The 24319-nt window shown below is 39.6% G+C and overlaps 1 protein-coding gene across 2 annotated transcripts; it reads right to left on the bottom strand.

Moving 5' to 3' along the window:
* Positions 1–401: 401 nt before the first annotated feature.
* atp2a1 (ATPase sarcoplasmic/endoplasmic reticulum Ca2+ transporting 1) lies at positions 402–18366 on the bottom strand. 2 transcript variants are annotated; one of them, XM_041970058.1, is made up of 26 exons: positions 18251–18366; positions 18014–18150; positions 17377–17394; positions 16755–16837; positions 14310–14414; positions 12649–12787; positions 11623–11703; positions 11436–11521; positions 11019–11174; positions 10683–10824; positions 8944–9110; positions 8773–8861; positions 8560–8662; positions 8305–8436; positions 7805–7930; positions 5251–5469; positions 5020–5131; positions 4713–4936; positions 4352–4572; positions 4060–4262; positions 3754–3839; positions 3477–3610; positions 3097–3214; positions 2676–2793; positions 2045–2083; positions 402–693 (listed from the first exon to the last, which is right to left on the bottom strand). In XM_041970058.1, exons 2-25 carry the CDS (start codon positions 18129–18131, stop codon positions 2079–2081), a joined length of 2985 nt encoding a protein of 994 aa, XP_041825992.1. In that variant the 5' UTR covers positions 18132–18150; positions 18251–18366; the 3' UTR covers positions 402–693; positions 2045–2078. The 2 variants fall into 2 exon arrangements, with proteins under 2 accessions (XP_041825992.1, XP_041825985.1); XM_041970051.1 differs by lacking the exon at positions 2045–2083.
* Positions 18367–24319: the final 5953 nt, after the last annotated feature.

Raw genomic sequence — 24319 nt, 5'->3', positions numbered from 1 at the left:
ATTATTAATTCATTCTTCGTTTGAATATTTGCTATGACCAGCTGTGTGGTGGTGTGTTGGTTAGCACCACGACCTCACAACAAGAAGGGTGCTGGTTTGAGCGTCTGCTGGGGGCAGGTTCGAACTGGGGGGAGGTGCCCTTTCTGTGTGGAGTTTGCGTGTTCTCCCGGCGTATGTGTGGGTTCTGTCCGGGTTCTACAGCTTCCTCCCACCGTCCAAAGACATGCATGTTTGTTTAATTGGACACTCTAAATTCTCCTGCTGGGTTAGGTTGGGCTCCAGCTTCCCTGCGACCCTTAATGGACGAAGCAGTACAGATAATTATGATGAATCCTTTCTTCTTTTCAGGTTTTAAGTTCAACAGAGGTGGGCAAAAATTAGGAGCTAGAATTCACAATTTCTTTAATACATAACTTTATTCTTCAAGAACAGAATAAACAGAAAAGCTTTAATATCCCGTAACTATATATTATTTTCAGTACATACACAGAAAAAATATTTTTCAGCTTTTTTTTGGTGTATTTTCAGATGGCTTATGGGTCTTTTTTTATTTACTTGCCATTTGGCATTTTGATTAAGTGATTTTTGTGCGCTCTCATTCAGTCGGAGCGCTCTGCCGCCTCTCTTTGTCCTCTGTCTTAGTGCTCTCTTTGCTTCTGACTCTCATCGACAGAGCTGGCCGTTAGACTTTACCTGCATGGACAAAACAAAGCCAATCAGTTTTAAGTTAAACAGCTGAGGATCACTAAATGTGTTTTGAGTAAGTATTTAGTCTTAAAGAGTAGCAGGCAAAGTTGGACTTTGTGGGGAATTTGGTCATTATTTTTTCCAGCGTTAACGTCTACATGTGTGAGCGGAAGCTGGACAGTCTTACTCGCTCCAAAAGAAACCAAATCTACTCCAATGAGCATGTTCTATTGCAGTTGTGTAATTATTAATTTATTGGTAGTTTTTATAACTTTTTTTTCTGACTGGGACCAGCAGTAACTTTGAATCTGTGTTTGTCAGCAAGCAACTTACCCATTGAAAATGTCAGTGGTTTCTCATTCTGGTGTTGATCTAATTTAGAGTGTTCAGAGTAAAGCACATTGGCTAATTTTCAACTAATTATTCCTTTTAACCCTTTGATCCTTTGCCCTACCGTTTGATACAGCTGATTTTTTTATGTGCAGCACTTTGGAGGCCTGATTTTGGTTTTAAAATGTGCTTTCTATAAAAAAAAAAAGTGGATTGGATTGATAGAACAAAATTTCAGTTTCTTTAATATTTTTAAAACTATGTGGAAATAAACTTGTCTAAACCATCTCTACGCTTGGTTTGGATATATAATGCCAAAAGTAAATGCATGTTATATTTTTTTTAAGATTTGACATTAATAATAATGATATGATGAACTATTATCTCAACCATTCGTTAAAACATAAAATCTCATTTTTGTTCCAAGGAAATAAAAAAGAGATGCAAATTAATGTTTTTCCATTGCTTTTTCCTTAGCTTGAGGTTAAAGGGTTAAGGAATGTGTTAATTTAGTATTTCTTTAGTTTGGTATTTACCACCTGTATCACATTAGAAAAAAGAACTGCAGGTGTTTAACCAGATGGTTAAATTATGGTTGAACTTTCATAATTTGTGATAAAAGAAAAGGTTTTAATATAAGGAAAATGAAGAACTAGTGTGGTTAGGTCTGCGAAGGAACCCATGTAATCCAACAACATTCAGATTAGGTTTGATCTTGTTAGCAAAATTGGGCAATAACTGTAAAGGCAAAGTCAAAACAGCAAGAGCATGCCAAATGTAGTAACATGCATTTTACTACTACAGCTTTCATCTAAAAGCTACTTTAAGCAGTGCACTTAATGGACATTTTCAATTCCAACAAAGAAATAAACAAGTTTTCAACACTCAGTGATGCTGAGATCACTTAGTGCATTTCTACTGGTGCTAACCTAATCTCAGCTACAGCGAGGATCCAGACAGATTAGTACACAATTTTTAAAGATGTGCATGCTGCAGAGGAAACCTATAACCGGAGTCAAGAGAATACCTTGTTACAGGGGTATGGAGGAGGTGAAACAGGTTTAGACTGGATTGTCAGAAAGGGAACCAAGTAGAGGAGCATCCAAGGAGAAGAAAATTAGAAATATCAGGGCAAACAGATTTGTAGAAAGAGGGTGGGAGATAATTAAAACTGTGTCAGGAATTTAAAAAAAAGGAAAAAAAAAAAAAACGAGGGAGAGGTTAACAAAGAAAGTAGATTCAGTTAATTTTAAATGAGGGGGTCAGTTAATTTACAACATCCCATTAAGGTTATAGTTTTATTTAAACAGAATAAATAGAGGAAAATATCAGATTTAAATGTGTATGGAAAATGAAATCAAGTACTTTATTTTCTTTAGTTCATCTTTTTCCAGTTTCTGCAACAACATTCTGCTGCGTGTTGTTTATTCAGGATCTTATTAGCTCAGAATTTATAACAGCAGAAGTATTATTTAGGACATTTCTCCAATCTTTTGCCAGCTAATAAATAATGAACCCATCTTTTTACCCTCTCAAATTACAGATAGACAGTTTTAAACAATAGCATAATTTTTCCTTACTTTCACTTAAAAATGTTAGAAATCATGCTTTATAAGAATAAAAAGATGTCTGATAAGTAGGTCAGACTTTGAACTTACCCTCCAGGTATGTGCGAGCGACAAACTTAAGAAGCTCATCAATAAGGATGACTGGGAAGGAAAGTTTTAGCACCATCATCCACTGCTCCACATTCAAATGAGTAAGCTTGAAAATCATCTGTGGATGAGAGCAGCTTGTGTTAAAACAACTAAACACGATCATACAGATTCTAAATAAACATATGTATTTATATATTTATATATATCTACATCTATACATATATATATATATATATATATATATGTATATAGAGAGAGAGAGAGAGAGAGAGAGAGAGAGAGAGAGAGAGAGAGATTGAGATAAATATATAGATAGATATAGGTATATTTATCCAACTTTATTCCCACTGAAAAATAAATATGGCAGCAACAATATAATAGAACATGTAGGTTGGAGAGGCAGCATGGAGGCGAGACTCACGGGCAGGGGGTCGACGTAGATGATCATAAAATGAAGAGACATGGAGAGGCTCATGGCGCCCATCAGCCAACAATTGCTCCAGGGGGGCATACGCACCAAGGACTGGTTCTCAGACAAGCTGAGGGGGAAGGAGGAGGAGCGTGGGGGTTAAATAGAAAGCTGGAGTACGTTTATGCAAACTGAAAATGTGCGAGATCATGTGAGTGTCTGTGTGGAAAAATAATAATACACAAACTTGCTAAATAATTATCAGGTAGCACTATCAGATTTACAGTATTAAAGGCGCATGAAATAATTGTGGAGAGTTGTGAGACTGATACAAAAGAAAAGAAAATCTGTAAAAAGAGATCTTCAGAAATGTCTTTAACAAATTTTCCTACCTGTTGAGAGCGTTGCACATCTCGATGGTGACCAGCACAGACAGAGCCATGGTCATTGGTGGCGCAGACTCAAACACCTCACAGCGGATGCCAGCAAAGTCTTCGTTATCCTCGCTGCACTGCATGAAGTGCGACTGACAGGGAAGGTAGAAACAACTGTTCTCATTCAGGAAAGTTTACGGCAGTAATATTCCCACAGGAAATGCGTTTGTAAAAGATGCTGAGTTTGCACATGAAATGTGTTTTGTGTGATAGTTTACAAGGATTCAACACTAACCAGCTGGTAGAATGTGACCATGGGGCCTTCATCACAGTACAAGAACCACCAGGCAGCTGCTGCGACTGTTGCAGCACCAACATAACCTGGAAGAGGTGTTGTGTTAAAAGACAATTTTAAAGCCAATTAAACAGTGACAGACTAATTCCAAGGAGGCGGATGTGCTTCCATGGTAACAAACATCATTAATGGAAACTAAACGTGCCATTCAATCTCACATTGCAATGATTTCTACAGTATCATTAATTCCACGTATTACAGCCTGAGTACAGTGGATGGGAACAAATAATAAGATGTGGGATGTACCTCCAATCGCCAGATATCTGAAAAAGAGCCAGCCAGAGATGAGGGGCTCTTTGGGGGAACGGGGGGCTTTGCCCATGATGTCCAGGTCAGGCGGGTTGAAGCCCAGCGCGGTGGCGGGCAGACCGTCAGTGACAAGGTTGACCCAGAGAAGCTGGACGGGAATCAGAGCTTCAGGCAGACCCAGAGCAGCAGTCAGGAAGATGCTGAAAGAGAGAGAAAAGTAAAAACTTTCTTTTTTTGTCTTGTGGCAAAAGATGCATTTTAAAAGCATATTAGCTTATAATGTACTCACCAGACGACCTCGCCTACATTGGAGGAGATGAGGTAGCGGATGAACTGCTTCATGTTGTTGTAGATGGCTCTGCCCTCCTCAACAGCAGACACAATAGAAGAGAAGTTGTCGTCAGCCAGGACCATCTCAGAGGCAGACTTGGCAACGGCAGTGCCAGAGCCCATGGCGATGCCGATCTCCGCCTTCTTCAAGGCAGGGGCATCGTTCACTCCGTCACCGGTCTTGGTGAAGGTTTAAGGGAAAGCAAAGAGGAATTTTGCATCAGCCTGAGAAAGCTCAAGGTATTTGTCTGCCAAATTTAAATGATTCACTTCTGTTTCAAGCACAAAAAATTCATCAGAAGCTGAGTGTCATCTCTCACCATGGCAGTAATCTCATCAAAGCCCTGCAGGAACTCAACAATCTTAGACTTGTGGGATGGCTCCACTCTGGCGAAGCAGCAAGCCTTTCGGACGGCGTTCTTCTGCTCATATGGAGAAAGATCATCAAACTCTCGTCCAGTGAAGGCTTTGCCAGTGACGTCCTCTTCTTCAGAGAAGATACCAATGCGACGGCAGATGGCCACAGCTGTACCCTTGTTGTCACCTCGGAGACAAGAGACAGAAAGAAAGATTTAATCTTTTCTGATCAATCTAAGCTTGATTAGATTATTGTATTTGTAGACTGACCTGTGATCATGATGACACGGATGCCAGCAGCCTTGCACAGCTCAATGGAGCTCATGACCTCCTTGCGAGGAGGGTCAAGCATCCCAACACAGCCTACAAAGGTCAAATCAGTCTGGAGATGGGAAAGATTAAGACGAATGTCATTCGCTGCAGCATAACTTTAACATTATTAGAAGCAGATTAAAGATGCTGCATATTTGATAAAATCCTGTCTGTATGTTGTTGACCCACCTCATAGTCTGCAAACTGAGTAGAGTCCTCCAGGTTCATCTCCTCCTTCCTCAGAGGTGTGTCACGGGTGGCGAGTGCCAGACAGCGGAGGGTGTCACGCCCAGTGCCCCATTCTTTGATGACTGACATGATGTGCTCTTTGACTGGGCCAGTCAGTGGTACACGGTTGGTGCCCACACGAACATAAGTGCAGCGATCAATCACACCCTCTGGGGCACCCTGATAATATAGTAATGATGATCATTAGCTTGGATTTTTCTCTTGTCTCTCCAGTAAAATTTACTAAAAATATCCATGTAATTAATGCCAAAGTTTAACTGAATCGTTTGGAGTAAATGACAAGAACACAAAATATTCTCACATCAGTTAGAATTATTCTATAGAGTATATAAAAAAAAACTTATTTACATCCGATTTATCTTTTGTAATTAGATGCCTCTAGCTGGGCCTTCCTAGCTGGAAAACACAGTCAGACCACAAGTGAAAGCCTTAACATGTGGAGACCAAAGGATTATGTTCAAGTACCTACGGTAACAGTGAGTGAGTCTTAATATTTAGATTTAGTTCGCCATTTTTTCACATTTTACTGTCAAAACTCCCAGAAATTCTCAATAGCTGCTTTAAACTTGTCCCACTGATGCACAAAGAACTGGTACCAGTGATGTTGCTTTTATCCATTTTCTCATTTGAGCCATAAATACATCAATGTGAACAACCGGCCACAAATGATGCGGGAGCATTCTGTCTCTTTAAATGAATGTTTACTGGATCATCTGTAGTTATGCTGAGGGAGCAAGATGACATATCAGTAAGTGAATACTAAGGAGGCTTCATCTGAGAGTTGCTTCAATTTGTAATTGCTTTTGTTAGTAGTGAATTCATCTTACAGTAGTTTGCATACTGTAGTTTATTGAGATCTAGTGGAAATGATGAGCATGGAAATGGACAGTGCCCATCAGTGGTCAAAATTCTTGAGTGAATCCAGTGGTCTCAGGTGCAGTGATGACTGGACTACTGGTTAGTAGTTCAAAATTGTGTACATGTGTACTGTCTTCTTCTATGTGCCTTTTAAGGGGTCACTTTTCCCAAATAGTGCTCTAGCTCCTATCAAACAAAGTTGGGATTCTAACATTTTATCCTACCCATCAAGACGTGCTACTTGTGCTGTCTGGGCATGTGCACAACACGAAAACGTCATTTCCATTGGCAGTAAGGACGCTACCATAAATTCATGCCACCCTCAACGTCTTTCTCATAACAGCTGTACCTCCATGTTGTGAGGCTTTTGTTAGCTGTACCTCGTGAAATAAAACAATAACTTTAATTTCATATATGTATATATTAGATTTCATAGAAATGGTAGGCCTATATTTAAAGTATTTTGAGTTTTTCATTATTATAAAAGCCTAAAAATAGAAACTTTCATTAATTTATACTATATAGGCATCCTTACCTTCATACTTGGATGGGGTCATTTACACTGTAGTGGCATCTTACCTGCACAAATATAGGCTACTATATAAGGTAGGACATTTTTATGGGGTAATTTACACTGTGAAGTCATCCTACCTTCATAAATAGGTAGAAATTTTCACTGGTTAATTTATACTGTTGAGGCATCACAGCTGTACCGCCGTGTTGTGAGACTTTTGTGTTGTGAAATTAACTTTTTTTTTTTAATATGCATGTTCATAGAAATTGTATATTATGAATTCTTTAAACTACATGAATGTTTAATTATTGTATAATATGTGAATATCTACATCCACAAATCTACACTGTGGAATTGTCCTACCTACATAAATAAGGCAGTATACTTTGATGGGGTAATTTATACTGTCGAGCCATCCTACCCGCATTAATATATTTAAAAGGTAGGATACTTTGTAGGGGTCATTTAAACTGTACACTGTCGAATCATCCTACCTGTATTAGTATATAAGGCAGCATACTTTGAAGGGGTAATTTATACTGTCAAGACATCCTACCTTCATTAATTTATTCTAAATTTGACTTTTGGTCAATCATGATGTTTTTTCTTAAACTCTTAAGGTTACGTCAGTTAGTTTAAACATTATTAATCCACAAATATGTGGATTAATGATCTTTAAGTATTTTTGATCACACAAAACTGTGAACTGTATGAAAAATATGCCTGGTATTCTATTCTGATAGGTAGCACAGATTGATAGAAAAACATGTAAATTCAGCCTGCAGAAGCACGTTTTGACAAGGTAGCACGTTTTGACAGAACACCGGTACCCGGTTTTATAGTTCTACTTTACACAGAGATGTTTGTCCATTCAGAGACACCATAGGCAAAAAGGTGCCACAAATATGGCAGCTATGCTATATTTACATTTTCTGTCATTGACTTTAGATTTTGTTAAATGCTGCATTTCTTTTTAAAAAACAAATAAAGTAGCTTAGGACTTAGAACACCTAAGTGATAAAGAACTTAGTCATATATATTCTTTCTTTTCTTTTCTTTTCTTTTTTTTTTTTTTTGTCTTTTTGTCTGGCCTTATGTTTATATGCTGTGCCATGCACTCACTTTGACAAACATCTTATTTCCCACAGGAGCTTTGGCTGTCTTTGCAGGTGAGCAGTAAACTGACATGGACTTTCTGTCTCTGGAGAACTCCAGGGTAAACTCCTTCTTCATCAGCTGCTTGATGACCTGTTGGAAAGGGGGGGAAAAACAAAAAACAAAAGTTAACTAAAGGAGCAGGCTAAAAAAGATCACAAATAGAGTGAAGAACCATCAGCTAATCTGTTATTTAAAGTCTCCAACTGCATGCAGAAATCACACAGGTTGCAGCAATAAAGCTACAAGGTGTAAAATCTGAATAATGTGCTGAAAAACTTTGCAACTCAAAGAAAGTGTACAGCTGATGTTTATACTCATTGTTTAGTCACTATGAGCAACCTCTTTCACATAAGATGAACAGTTTTAGGTCTAAACTATAAAGACTTGTTACATTCTTAATTTGAAGACAAATAAAGCTGTCATAGAGTAACTCCCAGCATGCATGAGCTCTTTTGTAGACTTACAGAACAGCAAGCATTTGCCCTTTCCACTTTGGAGAGGCCACGCACTTCCGTGTTGAACACGTTCATCTTCTCCACCAAACAGGACAGTGCTGTCTCTGTAGCTTCGCCCACTTTTTCATAAATACCCTTGGACTGCACATAGTGGGAAAACCAGATTCAGAAAACTACATTTTAGGTGATATAACAGTAATCATTAGCATGTAACGCTAAGTGTTACATGCATTTAAACAAAAAAGGCCAGAATGCCCTGCAGACCTCGTTGTAGTCCAGAGATGAGTCGTTGCACAGAGCACAGATGGTTGCTAGCTCAACTAATCCATCAAACTGTCCGCACTTCACAAGCCCACCATTCCTTGTTCTGGTAGAAAAAGTTGAAAAGAAATAAATAAGTGTAGTTTTGCTGTCCAGTATCTATAATGGCCATGCTCATGTATGAATTTTGTCTGTTTACATCCATTTGTCACTTACACTTCTCCCTCAGGGGTGTACTTTGAGCCTGAAATATCAAACTGACCAAGGGTGACGCTGTCTCCATCGACTTTATCAACGATGAACATCTGCATGGACACATGAGGAGGCAGCTCAGGTTTACCTTGAAAATTTGTGTAGGTATATCTATGCATAAGTGTATGAACCCACCTTGGTTACACACATCTGGTTGGTAGTGAGGGTACCAGTCTTGTCAGAACAGATGACAGAGGTACAGCCCAGGGTCTCCACAGAGGGCAGGCTTCTGACAATGGCGTTCTTCTTGGCCATACGACGTGTCCCCAGTGCCAAGCATGTGGTGATGACAGCGGGTAGGCCTGACATGGACAAAGGGACAGAACTGAACTAAATACACCATTAAGCTGCTATAAAGCAAAAGAGGAAGCCATCAGTTCATATCCTAAGAACCAAATGACTTCTAGTCCATCTGAACTTTAGGCTGACAGTGACAGTTGGTTACCTCACTGGCTGGAGCACAACCAAACTACTGTGTCCTCAAAAACTATTTCTATGTGACGGGCTGCTGCAAGACATTCAGTTCCCCCTGTGCTTGGAGTGTGAATTGTGTTCAGATTCTTGGCAAATATCAACACCAACACTGGTATGTAGAGGGCCTGGAGATGGTCCAATTTTGTGGCTTTATTGTGGCATCTCCATTTGCAGATGATGTTGTCCTTTTGGCATCACCATGCAGTGATCTCATGATGAGTGTTGGCACAGTTAACAGCTGACTGCAGTGTGATAGCCAAGAGCATGAGTCAAATCCAAAACAGCTTTGTCTCAGAAAATATAGTAAGTCACGTTCATGAGGCACAAATCAAGTTATCTGAAGGTTCTGCAAAGTCACCAAAGTGTCAAACTCAGGTCTGGAGTGAAGGTATTCAAAATGTAAATAATAAAGATCTTAAAAATGTATTTCCTGACAAAAGATAGTATTTTTGATACTCTTAATGTGGATATATATATATTTTTTGTCAACAATATGTGTGTTCTTTTACCATTAAAGCCTGAAGAGACACTTAAAATGAACAAATTACTTTTGAATAATAATAATAATCATCATCATTATTATAATTATAATAATGTATTTATAAACATGAGGGCAAATAAAGTTATTTACAACAAAATTAGAACATTTAACTTCATAAACTGACTTGATTTTATGCTTCTAGTTTCTTCTGAGACTGAGAAATAAACATTTTACTGTAATTCTTCCAAAAAACTCAGGATTTTGGGAAAACATGGACTTCACTTAAAACTTGAAAGCCACTGACCAACCTGATCAACATGTCCAAAATGTGTCAATAGTGTGTTGTACAGACAAGCGAGACTAACGGCCACCGATGCTAGAGATGGACGATTGTTGGCGTGTTTATGAGCACCCTTGGTCCTAATGAGTTAAGAAGAGTTAAAATACTTCTAAATATAACTAAGAGGCTGAGAAAACAGCTGCAGTGAGTGATGTTTTTGACTTTAATGGGGACTGAATGCTCAAATCATATCTTTTCTTGGAGTTGGCTAGTGACCTGAACAAGCTGGGAAAATTGTGAAGAATGTGGTAAATGTGACCCATTTGCTGGTGTATTGGAGGAAACAGACATGGCAAATCCCTTGGATACATTGAGAAACATACTGGAATTAGTAAACCACTCAGCTAATAATGACACAATTACTTGCAATTAGTTTAATGCTACACAAACAAAATAATAAATAACTTAAGTAAAACTAAAGGGATTATGTTGTACCTAGAAGAGATTAACCTGACAAAGGCTGTTATTATTAGACTGGAAGCAGCTTCACATATGTAGATAAACAACATCTATGAATATGAATATTGGGTATGATAACCTTTTTGGCCTGTAAAACAGAAGTTAATCCTTGGGGATTACCTTCAGGGATGGCAGCCACAGCCAAAGCCACAGCAATCTTGAAATAGTAGATGGCACCGCGGATCCAGGATCCCCCATGGACGGGGTCATTGAAATGGCCAATGTTGATTATCCACACAGCAACACAAATCAGGGAAATGACCTGGAGGAGAAACAGCCCATAAGATGTGCAAGAGACTAGACACTGTTTTGTTTTAAACACTGATTTTCTATCTGTACCCAATATTAAAAAGAGCCTATATGTAAAGGTTTATGATTTCATAACCTCTTTAAGATGATTGTGATGAACTGCCAGTGAGTTTTCAGAGAGGCTTCATGTCAAACTGCCTCACCCACCTTAGACAGCTGCTCTCCAAACTCATCCAGTTTCTGCTGCAGAGGGGTCTTCTCCTGTTCGGTGGCTGCCATCTGGTCACGGATCTTTCCAATCTCAGTGGAGACACCAGTTGCAACAGCGATGCCGGTGGCTTTACCAGCGGCAATGTTTGTGCCCTGATTAAGAGTTTTGGAAGAGATGAGAATGTTGATCAACTAGTCTGGACCAAAGAGTGTCCAGAGGATGCATCCTCTTCGGTGATCCTCTACTGAATCATTTACTACAACTTTATATCAAAACTATGCCATTAATAATGGCTCCTGTAACAGTATTAAATAGAACAAGGATGCACAGTTTAGGATGTATTTTTAAAAAAATATAGGAAAATGTAAAGGTCAAGATATGGCAAATAAGAGGACACGTCAGGAATAACTTACAGAGAACAGCATGTTCTTCTTGTCCTGGTTGACAGCTCGGGGGTCTGGGACAGCATCAGTGTGCTTGATCACACTGACAGACTCGCCTACAGACACAAGAGTTGGATGGAGTGGTCAGGTAAGGTGGTACACATCCCAAACACCTATACTCATTTATTTTTTGCCTCCTGTGTGTGATTAAACATACCAGTAAGAATAGACTGGTCCACACGCAGAGTGGTAGACTTGATGGAGATGATCCTAATGTCAGCTGGCACTTTGTCACCAACTAGAGTGGAAACAACCACACACAGGAAAATGTAGAACAAGAAGATCGTTTATTAGCATTCAATTTTCAGACTTTCGCAAGCTGTTTTTTGTTTGTGCAAAGTTTCAACAGCCGACTATACATAAGGATGGAGGGGGGGGAGGAGGGCAGGGTTGATTGACTGGTTTTAGCACCCTGGATGGATAGTGTTGTTGTTGAAAACTGATACCACAGTAAGAGACAGAGGGAGAGGGAGACCTTGGGGAGATCATGAAATGAAAAGAACAGGTGGACAGAGAGAGACAGAGGACTGAGTTGATATCAAGTGCATTCAAACTCAAGCATGTTTTTCCTTCCCAGGAAGTTTCTCCTCCACCCCGTCTCCTCCCAACTCCCTTAAAAGGCTGGCACTAAGTTTGATGGACATAACCGTGTACTAATGCATGTGTTATTATATAAACAGGCATGGTTAAAAGCTTGATGACCTCTTTTTGTTGACATTTCCATAAAATGAACAGCGGAGTGCTATGTGCTTACACATATTTACTTTTCTGAAAAAGAAGGTAGAAAGGTCACTCACTCCCCAAAAGCCAAGTCTCCTCTGAGACTGTTCTGCATTTAAGTGCAGGACCAGTCTTTGCTAAAATAAAAAATAACACAGCGTCTGGTGTGCATAAATTATGCAGAAAGGCACATAAGCTGTACTTTACATGTAAATATTATGCAGTATGAAGAGGTTTTAAGTAAATTGGGATAACTTTTTGACCTTTAAGTCTGTATGGCCACAGCCTCATCACTTTTTAATGTCTTTGCAACATACAGCAATGATAGAAAACACTACCAGCTAAGGATTAATAGCTGCTGTGACTCATACAGTGGTTACAGTCATTATGTTGATTAATGGACTTGAGGTAAATACACCAAGCAAAGTTAAAATGAAAAATATTTATAACTGGTGAAACTTACCAGAAACCTCCACCACATCACCAGGAACAATCTCCCTGGCCTTGATTCTCTGCACACTCTTTCTGTCCGCCCGGTAAACTTTCCCCATCTCAGGCTCATACTCCTTCAGGGCCTCAATGGCACTTTCGGCATTGCGCTCCTGTTTCATAAAAAAAAAAAAAAAAAAGAGAGAGAGAGTGAGAAAAAAGGGAAGACATAAGATTCAGACATTCTTGCAGCTGCTAATGCCAGCTCTGTGCAACGTGTAACCCAGTGGTGGGGAACCCTGGTCCTCCTGTACTGCAAGTTTTAGACGTTTTGCTGCTTCAACACACCTAATTCAAAATAATGAGTCACTGTGTAGAACCTGATAAGCTGTTGGACCCATTCAATTTGAATCAAGCAGGGAAACATTATAAAAATTTGTAGGACTGCAGCTCTCGAGAACCAGGGTTCCCCACCCCTAGTGTAACCAGTTGTACATTGTACATGTTTAAATACGTAATGTACTGTTTAATTAGACCTGATTTACCAGTTTGCTAACTTGTGGTAAAGGTGCAGTCAAGGCCCTTTGTATAATATATTTCAATGTTTTAAAGACACAGTAAAGCAGTTTACTGTTGTGCTTCCATTAGGTTTTTAGGAAAATAACAAATTTAGTAAAACATAACACTTCTGGACAGGCTAATCCTTACTTATAAATTTGTTACAGGTCAGGATCTAACTTCCTAATTTCCTGCACATCCCATAATGCAACTCCATTGTTTTACATATATTATGCATCTAACAAATCAACTTTAACATGAAAATCTATATTGTTGTCTGTAACCTCAACCTTAGATCTTTACGGTTAAGTTCAGTTAGTCCTTTTTTGTTAGCTTTCCTGACATTTTCACTGCATTGCAGGCCATAGGCCTAAATATATTGAATGGAAATATGGTTTTCCTTACAGCAGTCGGTTGTGCAGGTTTAGTATGTTTATTGATCATCACAATGTGCTATATGTCAGTGAAAGCAGCTCCAGTCTGAGCAATAGGCTGATCCAAGGAGTCAAACACTAATTTTGGGTTTAGTCTATGATTTCTTCCAAGGCTGCCCCTTGATTGCCTCAAAGTGTAAAGCCCACTTTATGCCAGCTGCCCTCCCTCTCTCCACTCTCCTTTATTCCCCCCATGTGTGAATCCTTGTGCATAGTTTCCAAATGACTGCTGCAGGGTCGATATGAACCTCCTCAACCACACACACACTTCAGGCCTGTGGTAATGTGATCATCCCTCTCCATTTTTACAGTGGATTGCACAGTGTGGACTGTAATGAAGCAAACGCACTTTAAACCTTCAAGGCAGCATGGGCACCAGTCCGTCAGCCTCCCCCTTCTCTTTCTCCCACTCGGTCTGTTGGCTTAACCTTTCACCTTTTCACCTCCTCTTAACGTCATTTCTCTTGTTCTGGCTTCCCTTGAACTTTTAGGTCCCGGCCACAACTCTAGAAGTAGCGAGCGCTTGTCATCAAGGACACGAGGCCTGAGTAGGTCGCCGATGGATGTGATTTATGGTGCATGCTTGTTACTAAGTTTAAGAGTCTATTTAGGTGTGTATAAAAGTCGGCATTGAGGCGCAGGTATGTGTCCTTGTATCTGCAATTGTTCCTGTGTGTGTATGTGTGTGCACATGTGCACTGACCTGCCACACCCCAACGATGGCGTTTGCGATGAGGATGAGGAGGATGACGAAGGGCTCAACAAAGGCAGTGACTGTTTCTTCACCTTCCTCAAACCAAGCCAGCACCTGAGATGGACAGAAACAGAGTTAGCACACATTAGAATTTAAACATGGATAAAATAAGCTTTTATGTCTTTAGTGAAGTTTGTGGAAGGGCTTAAATTTTCCACCTGTAACTCCACTTGAAGAAAGTTCATAATTTAATGCGACTCATTGATCAAATAACTTGAAAGTGGGAATTTTAAAATTGTGATGCTATCTGCAGTGCCCATGTTTTTCGGTAGTTATGCCATCTTCTCATGATTGAATATCAAATATCATCCCAACAATCATATAATACATAAAACCATGATGATATTTTATTCACTAAAGAGTCTGTTAAAGTTGTAAATGTAGAGTTGAAATAATCCCTCACTGCTGCTGGTAAGCCCGTGTAAGCGCTCATTGTGGCTACTAATGTCTTTAAGTTTGTTGTGCACCTGTTGCCCAGGGGGACCATATTATCTTTTACTGCTGACTAGCATAAAACATAAATTTGTCACGACAAGCAGCTATTTATGACAGCTCTGATCCATTGGTGGATCAAATGACATTTCTGTGTTGCTCTTATGTCATCTTCTGTGTGAGATCTTTCCTCTACAGTACATGTGACTTGTCTCCAAACCTATAGTTAAACACGTGTGGGCCCCTGTGAGTGAGAGTCCCGGCATTGCAGAGGCAGTTGTGTTTCGGAAAGGCTCGGTGTTGACATTGACACAGATTAGTTACAGGCCAGCGAAGCACTGGCCTAAGCAAGGAGAAAAGAGTCGAGGACCCCCCCGCCATCCTTCTCTTGTAGCCTTTTTGCTCTGTGTTGTAATCCTCCTTGTTTTCCAGTTGCCTGCTTTTCATCTCTCATCTTTTCTCACCTCTTTTCTCATCTCTCAAAAATAGGTTCATTTGCTCCCTCCCTCCAGTCTGTCTTCACACTGCTTCTCTTCAAAGACACAATCGATCTCCAGAATGAGAGTCAGCGCCTGTCAGCATGTCGCAGTGACAGAACATTCCTGTGTGTATGAATATGATGAGCATGTATCTACAGTATTTAGTGCTCTCTCATTTGGAAACTGTATACGACTCCAAATCTATTGCTCTCATTTGTCATTGTAACAAACAATGCCATTGTGCAACTCAATCCTCAACACCCCCTCCACATCTCTCCTGTTGCCTCAAGCGGTCCCTCGTTCCTTCCATCCTTGACCTTTGTCCAAGGATATAGTTTCTCGTCCTGGCTTGAGACCTTCTTTAAATAAAGCAAGTGCCATGCATATGCCCCCACACACACATACCGCCACTCACTTTCTGCCTTTGTCTTTGTCTTGTGCTCTTCTTTCTTTTTATTTTTTTGCACACACTGCTCTCAGGCCTTCTAAGGCCATTAGTGACAGCTGTACGGGGAGGCCAGAGGGCAGAGATGGAGGATTAAGACAACCTGAGCAACCCACTCTCCTTAATAAAACTGTTGTTTAGAGAGCAACAGTGACACAGAGAGGGATTCCTTGAGCAAATAAAAATGGGTCTAAATGTAATTTAATAACTCAGTGATATATGGGCTGTGTTTGGCAGCCTGAGGGAGTGTGTGTTTGTGTTTAATCATAAAGATAGCAGGCAAAAGTTCACAACTCCCTGCAGCCTGTACCAGCTCTTATAAAATGTTCAGTGTTATTCTTCTCATTAATACTCAGTTCTTTGCAGTTCAGTTTATGTACTCATCAGCATCATAATATGATAGGAAGCTGGGAATAAAGGTGAAACATTTTAAGTAGCTTTGAGTATCTTAAATAGAGCATGGCTGCAGGATCCAGTACTGAATATATTAAAGCCTAAATGAAAATGACTATTTTGCTGGTGCAGTTTGATGCTGACGGTGTGCCATTAAGGATGTAAACTATCAATGCTGCTTTTCAAAAGGATCAACTTCAGTGTTATAAATGCTGGATTGTTTATTGAGGTTTAATTCAGTAATAAACTGTAATGAACTGATCACATGATAATATAATAAAAGCTTGTGGCTCTATTTGAAGATACTTGAAGTTGAAGGTGTTAATAAAATTTTAATATTTTGGGTTAGATTTACAAATCCTCTTTGTTTTGCTTTTCTTTATAATTCAAAAATAATCTAATTTTATTTGCTATTTCTGTTTGTTTAGCTCATAGCAGTCAGTTGTGCAGGAATGTAGTTCCTGATTTAACTTTTTCTTTTAGTCACCCAGTCTTCAGAAATGTGCAGATATGGTGAAGTATTATGGTGTTTATATGTCATCTAGCACCTGTACTCAAATATAAACAAATATATGTGTGAATACTCTGAATTATGAATGTAGCAAATGAAAATGCATTACATCCTGCCAAGAAAAACAAACTTACAAAGGAGATGCAGGCAGCCAGCAGCAGGATTCTGACCAACAGGTCCTCAAACTGCTCCACCACCAACTCCCAGATACTCTTTCCTAATAAAAAATAAATAATGAAAATGAAAACACAGCATATCACATATTGTACCCAACAATGTGCGTAAATGTATTGGTAAGCATGATACATCATATCTGTATTATTAACACAATATCAATATTTTATTCTTTTAATAACAACTATTGTTAACACCACTATATTGGAAACAATTATATTTCTGTTCATATGTTGTTGTTGTTTTTTTTTTATGTACGTGAAGCACGGTCAGCCTCAGTATTATACATGCCGGACTAATAACAAACACACTAGTTTGGATTTAAAAGCTCTAAAAATGCAGAACCCCAGCCTTGCAAAGGAACATGTATGAAGATATTTCTTAAGCAAAATGTGGTTTGCACATAATGTGAGCCATTTAGGTCTCTTGGATTTCTGCACTGGTGGCAGGTGTTAAACAAACAACTTATCATCACAGGAAGTGAGGGGAACAGGTGTGTCTGGGTGTCTCAACATTTCGAGGTGCACTCTGGTGGACAGACCATGCTACTGAGACATGCAGTTTGGTTTGAAATGGACTCACCTTCTTCTGCTGGCAGCTCTGTTGATGGGAACAGACAGACAGGGAACATCGAGGAAGTGCACCATTACTTTTACTGCATTTTACTGCATTAAATCATTTGACATGGCATCAGTCAGACAATAGAATACATTTCCTATCTTAAGAACCATGGCTTACTGGGACACTTAATTATATGCAGATACTTTCATTATCATCTTTGTCATATTTGCTGAGTTTGACTAGAACTTTTCAGATTGAGTTTGCATTTCTGTGCACACAGTTTCCACATTTAGATCTCTCCACCTTAAATTAAACCAGTTTCAGATACAAATGAATTCTACTTTATTCAAAACCAGTAACACTTATCAGATACCTGACACCATAAAGCACTTTTTCCAATAACATAACTCCTTCATCAACTTATACAATGTAAGTTGATCTGTTAGTTTTCAAATCCCACCACTCATCCATCTCCCTTCGCTTTCTCCATCCCTTTGGGTCTGCTTCTCACTCTTGGTAAACCCTTATTCAAGCTAAATCCTTTATAGGGATACTGGACTTACAGATCATGTGATTCACCAATTACATAATTTTTCACAGCTAATTTTTCCATCCATCCATCCATCCATCCATCCATCCATCTCTTTCTCTTCCTCACCATTGAAGCCATACTTGTCCAGGTTCTTCTTCACCTGTTCAGGTGACAGGCCGGTGTCTTCAGTGACCCCAAAGTAGGCCAGAACATCGGGCGACTCTTTGATGTGTGCGTTCTCCATCTTCACTGAAACGGAGAGGCTTCAGAAGAAAGGGATAAAGGAAAAAAAAAAAACACTCAAATCAGTCTCAGCAGGCCTGATACTGGGACTCAAAAACAAATGAACCTGCATGCACCCACCACTTTCTTGAAGAGTGGGATTTGGATCAAAAACTGGCAACCCCCCCCGGGTTCACACTCGTGCTCTCTCTGGGCTGTTGCTCTCCTCTCGGAGCCCTGGACTGACAGAAAGTGCAACCCGGCAAACTGTCCTGAAAAGTTTTATACAGATGAAAAAGCGGCCTCATTGGTGCTTGCTCAACATGCTTTCCCCCCTCATTGGATGAGGACATCACAAATAGGTGGGCTGGGATGGCCCTGTGGTAAAGAATAGGAAGAGAAGAGGTGAGGGGGGGTGGGAGGGGGCAACAACTGCAGAGGGGTCCACTGTCCTGCAAGCTAGAAATAAGATGTGCTGAAGAGAGTGTGCCTGGTCAGAACAAAGAAGAGAGAATCTGAATAAGGGGGACACTCTGGGCTCACATGTCTATAAACACATGAACACAGACTATAAATAAGAGCGTCAAAAGATGAATACAAGACTTTCCAGTCATGGATGGCAACATTTATAGAAGTCCTAAACGTACAGTACCTGCCTTTATTTCCTTTTTGAATTTCTATTACAAAGTTCTCAGTGTAATATTAAAGGCCTGAAAAGGTAAACTTTTTGGTTTCACAAAAAGGTTACAAGGGAAGTCCCAAAATCTACGAAAAAAACTGTGCAATAGATCTTTGTTTGTTACAAGGAAGAGAAGTTGCATAAACACCAAAACCTAGTCTTACCTGTGAAGCACAGCAGAGGAAGCATCATGGTTTGGAGTTGTTTTGCTACTTTATTACCAGGACAACTTACAAACTTGAATTAGACTGAGGCGATTTCACAGCAGAATGTCGGTGTTATCACAAAGATTTGGGTTTAACAAGACGATGAATGAAAGCTGAGTAACAACAACAGAACAGTTTCAAATTATGTAAATTCCTGATTGTTGCATCCTGATCTTGACTTGACCTGAGGGTAGTTAGACAATCAAGACATACTAGAAATACTGATAAACTGAAACCATCCGAAATATGTCTTTGTCATGGTACAGGTATCATAAACAGCAACAGAAACATTTGATTTAGGCTTCTGTCTAGTGTGTTCAATAAATCATGAAAACTACAGCCTTTCTTAGATGCAGCTTTATCACCTAAGTGAAGTTAAGGGGGCAGACTTCAATAACTGCACAAGCTCTTGTGCAAACCAACACAGACCACAGAGGAAGGTAGAGATTAATGTTGCATGCAGGAGAGTACCAGAGGGATTAAAAGAGAGGGAACTGAATGTGAATCAGTTCAACAATGCCTCATTTATTGCTGAAGAGTGCCTGTCAGCTGCATAGATAAACAACATTGTTGGAATGTAAAAACAATCATTACCAGTTGCAAATTGTCAGCTTGTCATCTGTCAGATGTGATATACAATACTGTGACTCTTACTGCTTTTACTGTTTCAGTATCAGATTTCATTGGAAAAAAAACAAAAAACAAAACTAAATTTTGATGTCCAACTTTGTTATAATCATCAAAGAAAAGTAAACACCTGGAAGCTGATTAGTCAGTGTTATCAGACTCCATAGTGGATGTCAAAGCTGCTTTGCTGTGTGTTTCCTCTCTGATCCACTGAGCTGTCACAGGCCTCGCTGTAGCAGTGCAAAGCTCAAGGAGGCTCACTGACATTTAGCTCAATCTCCTGTCGGGTTCAGGTTGCTAGAGCTCATTCTAAGCACTGTGTGCTCCAATTCATTATCACTGATGTGCCACCCCCCACACAGGCGCACTTCTTGCACAGGTCCTCAAACACAATTCGAAATAATTACCAAGAACAAATTATTAGGTGTGTAACTTGACATGCACTGAATGGCTCATTAACTTAGTATTAGTTTTGCTTGACTAATTTAATTTTAAGTGGTTCTTTTATTTAGTATCAGCAGATCTAGCTGTTGAATGTTGGCAGTTCAATCTGTAAGTTCATGTTTTCCAGGTGCAGTCACTCACAACTGTCATGTTTTCTTTTGTAGTTGTTGACTTAAGGATATGTAGGTCCTTGGATATGGTGACAAAGAAGAAGGACACATAATCCCAAAACAGGATGTCCTCCACTGTTAACACCTTGCTCCTTGTCTACGCAAAATGTCACCCCCAAGACTTAAATGACTGTTGTCATAACATGTAGATAATACAAAGGATCAAATATTAGTATAGGTTACTGAAATAATAGAAATAAAATAATTTTGTATGTCTTATCCATTAGAAAACTGCAACGCTGTTCTTTGAATCAAGCTGCCTCCACATAGGGCTTAAACTAATGATTAATTAATTTATTTTTCACATGATCAGCTACTAATTTTTTTTTTAGCAAATTATCAGAAAATAATAAAAAATGACAGATATAATTTTTTTTACAGACAGTGAGTGTCTCTCTGTGTTGGCCCTGCGATAGACTGTCCAGGGTGTACCCTGCTAAGTGCTGGGATAGACTCCAGCTTTCCGGCTGGAGTCTATCCCAGATTGGACTAAGTAGTTTAGATAATGGATGGATGGACAAAGGTAAAATTTAACCACAATCAAAACGCCAATACCAATTTAGTTTACTTTCAAGAGGGGCAGTTAATCCTTAAGAAGTTCTTGTAAATTGTAAGAGAATTAAGAAACGAATATTTCCACTCCAAATGTACAAAAATGATAATATAATTATTAGAATTTAAACAGTCGCTGATTCAGTTTTACTTTTACTTGAGTGATTACCTGATTAACAAAGTAATCTTTAGAGCTATCTTAAAGTTGATACTTTTTTTAACTAAGTCATTTCAGATTTTTCTTTTTACCTTTTTTGAACTATTTTCCACCTTCCCCGATCCCATGAAATGATTATTCGTATAATGATTTATAGCTAGAAGGAGATGGCTCATTTGTGATGTAACCAGTGTGTGTGATGGCTTGTTGGCAGCAGTTCTGTGTGGGTAGTGGGTACGTCAGGGCTGCCTGGGGCAGCTCATCAGTGTGATAGATACAGGAAGCCCTTCGAGGGAGGATAATCAGGGCCAAAGGCAGCAGCACTGTGAGTATAAGTGTGGCTGTGTGCGTAGATAGTGTGTCAGTTGCATTGTATTATTAGCTGAGGCAGGGCAGCTGGGGGTTTGAAGTGCCTCACTGTAACTGTACCTATAGCAGCAGTTGTGTTCCTCTGGTATAAATAGTGTGGTGGGCATGTAGGCAGGCAGCAATGACACAATGGCAGAATTTCAATGTTCTTTCGGGAAGGTTTGAGAATGTGGCACCCTGCAGGAGAGGACCACTGTACATGCTTTGCTGAAACTTGAAGGTTACACTGAGGTCCAGATCTGTACCTGAGTTTTTAGATTATTCTCCTATTTTCTTCTAATAATCTGGTCTTAAATTAATAATAAAATAATTGATAAAGGTTTTTGAGATTTAAAGGTCTCCTTACTGGTTGAAGACTTCAGTGACTGGGCCCATGATAACCTTGATAAACTATCAGAAACTCACCATGCTCTAGAAGAAGACAAGCACCTGTTCTGCTGTATCTTCAATCAGAAAATGCCAATCTTTGTCACAATGTTATGATGGGACAAGTGCAGACTCATCTCATTACAGGTTTTTTTTCTGTCAGCAGACTCACATGGATCAGAAGTTTTAAGCCCCACATGCTGCAGAACAGGTATCTTCCAGAAGATGGTGCATTTCAGGGACACTCAGGGTTTCACCAGTAAAATTGGTCCATCTTCTGCTCTTCCAGGATTGAAGTGAACAGTTTCTTTATAATATGTTTGCATAGTTTAGAATGTATTTCTTTAAGCTCAGATGCCACATACAAGCCCTAAACTATATTACTATCACCACCTTGTTTTACAGATAGGAAATGGTTCTTGGCTGAATGAATGTTTGCTTTCTTAACATAAAAGTTACATTTGATTCCCAGGAGCTCGAATAAAGCCAACCAGCCTTGTCATCCAAATGAAACAGTTATATTCTGGTCTTATTTGGCTGATAAACAAATTTATAACAAGCTTCTGTCCTGTTCACACGGTCTCAGTAAACTGCAGACAGTTGGGATCCTTCTTTTCAGAGAGCAGTGGAAGCTGTAAATGTCATTAATGTTCTCCTGATGGAGGAGAGATAAAAAAATTACCTTTGTTCATTCCATTACAAACTTCCCTGACATGTATTATGAAGATCAGTCTTCATTTGACCTTTTTATTTAAATACTGTATGAAATGTTGATTTTAAATCATTGATAATATTTAAATGAACCTTTAAGTTAATTAATAAACCTGCCTTGGATACAATCAGGTATAATATTATTTGTCTCATATGGACTTGTGTGAAAATCTTTACATAGTTTCCTTGTTTTTTGATTGATGACTAAAACAAACCTTTGCTAACCTAATTGGAGAAATCAAAACCAAGATTTGGTAGCTTTCACAGTAGCGACAGCTGGATACCAGCTCATATGTGTGAATATGCTCCCATCTCCATCCATCTCAACAATCTCTCACTTCAAATCTCCCTGTTCTCCGTTTCACCAGCTTTTAATACTGTCCTGCACCCGCTTCAACACTTTGTTGCCACGTGCCCTGAAAAAAACCACCCCTGGAAGTAAACCAAGGCCAGATGCTTTCAGTGTGTCCCCGAGAACATACAGTGAGGACACACACCAGATTCTCATGTTGCTCTGTTACGTCACCAGAGTTCTCCGTCATCCTGGACCAAGGAGCTATAAGAAATGACTGAGAAGCTTCTTTTATGATCTGTCTGGGCTTTGCAGTGAAGCAGAGCCAACACAACTTAAGACAAACAGATACCTTAACACAAAACCACATCTTACAAACTTTTATTGTGTCCCTGAGAGGCTTGTCCAGTCTGCTGCATGGTTTATGGAACCAGTTAGCAGCCAGTTACTGGACCATTTTTATTATGTGTTAAATCTCTTTGAATTCTGGAGGATGGAGGACGAAGAAGGCTGCCTGTCTTCCATGTAATTTCAAATTACAGCAAATACAAATGTGATCAAACTACAGTTAAGTGTGAGTCACTAATCATTTTAATCTGTGAAGTGATGGTGTGAAGACAAGTGCTGTTCACACTTACAGAGTCTTATTCTAAATCAGTCTTCATGCCAAGATTGTCAAAGTAACATGACTAGCTGCTTAACAGGGCACTGAGATTGTGTTTTCTTGTAAACTCAGAGTTTTCCCATAGCTGTTATCATACAATCTTGGCTGTTTATAGTAACCACTCTTCTATCTTTAAAATCTATGAGTGTAAATTTGACAACTTTCATACCTATAAACATGAAGTAGACATAAGAATTATTCCTTATTATATGGGTTTTACTGGCAAGGATGCACCTTAGCAATGTGGGTTTACTGACTTAATGAAAGATATGGATAAAGATAAGAGACCTGAAAGTTCTCTGATTGGTTCATCTGGGACGGACAACCCCGGATGGTACCTGGAACAAACAAGAAACAAATTTATGATATGAAGAGAGAGAGAAGAAATGATTGAAATTGGGAAAAAGGATGAGAGATGAAAAGGATGGAAGGATGGATAAGGGAGAGAGTAGGAAGTGTGAAAGATGGGAAGGAAGGATGGATGGATGGATGGATGGATGGATGGATGGATGGAAGGATGGCTGGATGGATGGATGGATGGATGGATGGATGGATGGATGGATGGATGGATGGATGGATGGATGGATGGATGGAGAAGAAAGGATGGCTGGATGGATGGATGGATGGATGGATGGAGAAGAAAGGATGGGTGAGTTGGTGAGGAGGATGGATGGATGGATGAATAGGGAAAAGAAGGAAGGATGGCTGGATGGCTGGCTGGCTGGCTGGCTGGCTGGCTGGCTGGCTGGATGGATGGGTGGATGGATGGATGGATGGATGGATGGATGGATGGATGGATGGATGGATGGACGGATGGATGGATGGGTAAAATAGGGCAAGGATGGATAAATGAATAGGGAAAAGAAGGAAGGATGGCTGGATGGATGGATGGATGGATGGATGGATGGATGGATGGATGGATGGGTGGGTGGATGGACGGATGGATGGATGGATGGATAGATGGATGGATGGA

Source organism: Melanotaenia boesemani, chromosome 2 (genome assembly GCF_017639745.1).
Source record: "Melanotaenia boesemani isolate fMelBoe1 chromosome 2, fMelBoe1.pri, whole genome shotgun sequence".
NCBI lineage: Eukaryota > Metazoa > Chordata > Actinopteri > Atheriniformes > Melanotaeniidae > Melanotaenia > Melanotaenia boesemani.
This window is presented reverse-complemented; position numbering and strand designations above follow the sequence as displayed.

Bases quoted from the DNA above. Each gene is read 5' to 3' on its own strand.
- atp2a1 (XM_041970051.1), bottom strand. From the start codon at position 18,131: ATGGAGAACGCACACATCAAAGAGTCGCCCGATGTTCTGGCCTACTTT. The intron at 8,437-8,559 runs GTCTGCAGGGCA...CACTATGTGCAG, and splicing joins CATCTCTGGACTACAACGAG to TCCAAGGGTATTTATGAAAA. The intron at 3,611-3,753 runs GTTAGTGTTGAA...CTTCCCTGTCAG, and splicing joins TGGTCACATTCTACCAGCTG to TCGCACTTCATGCAGTGCAG.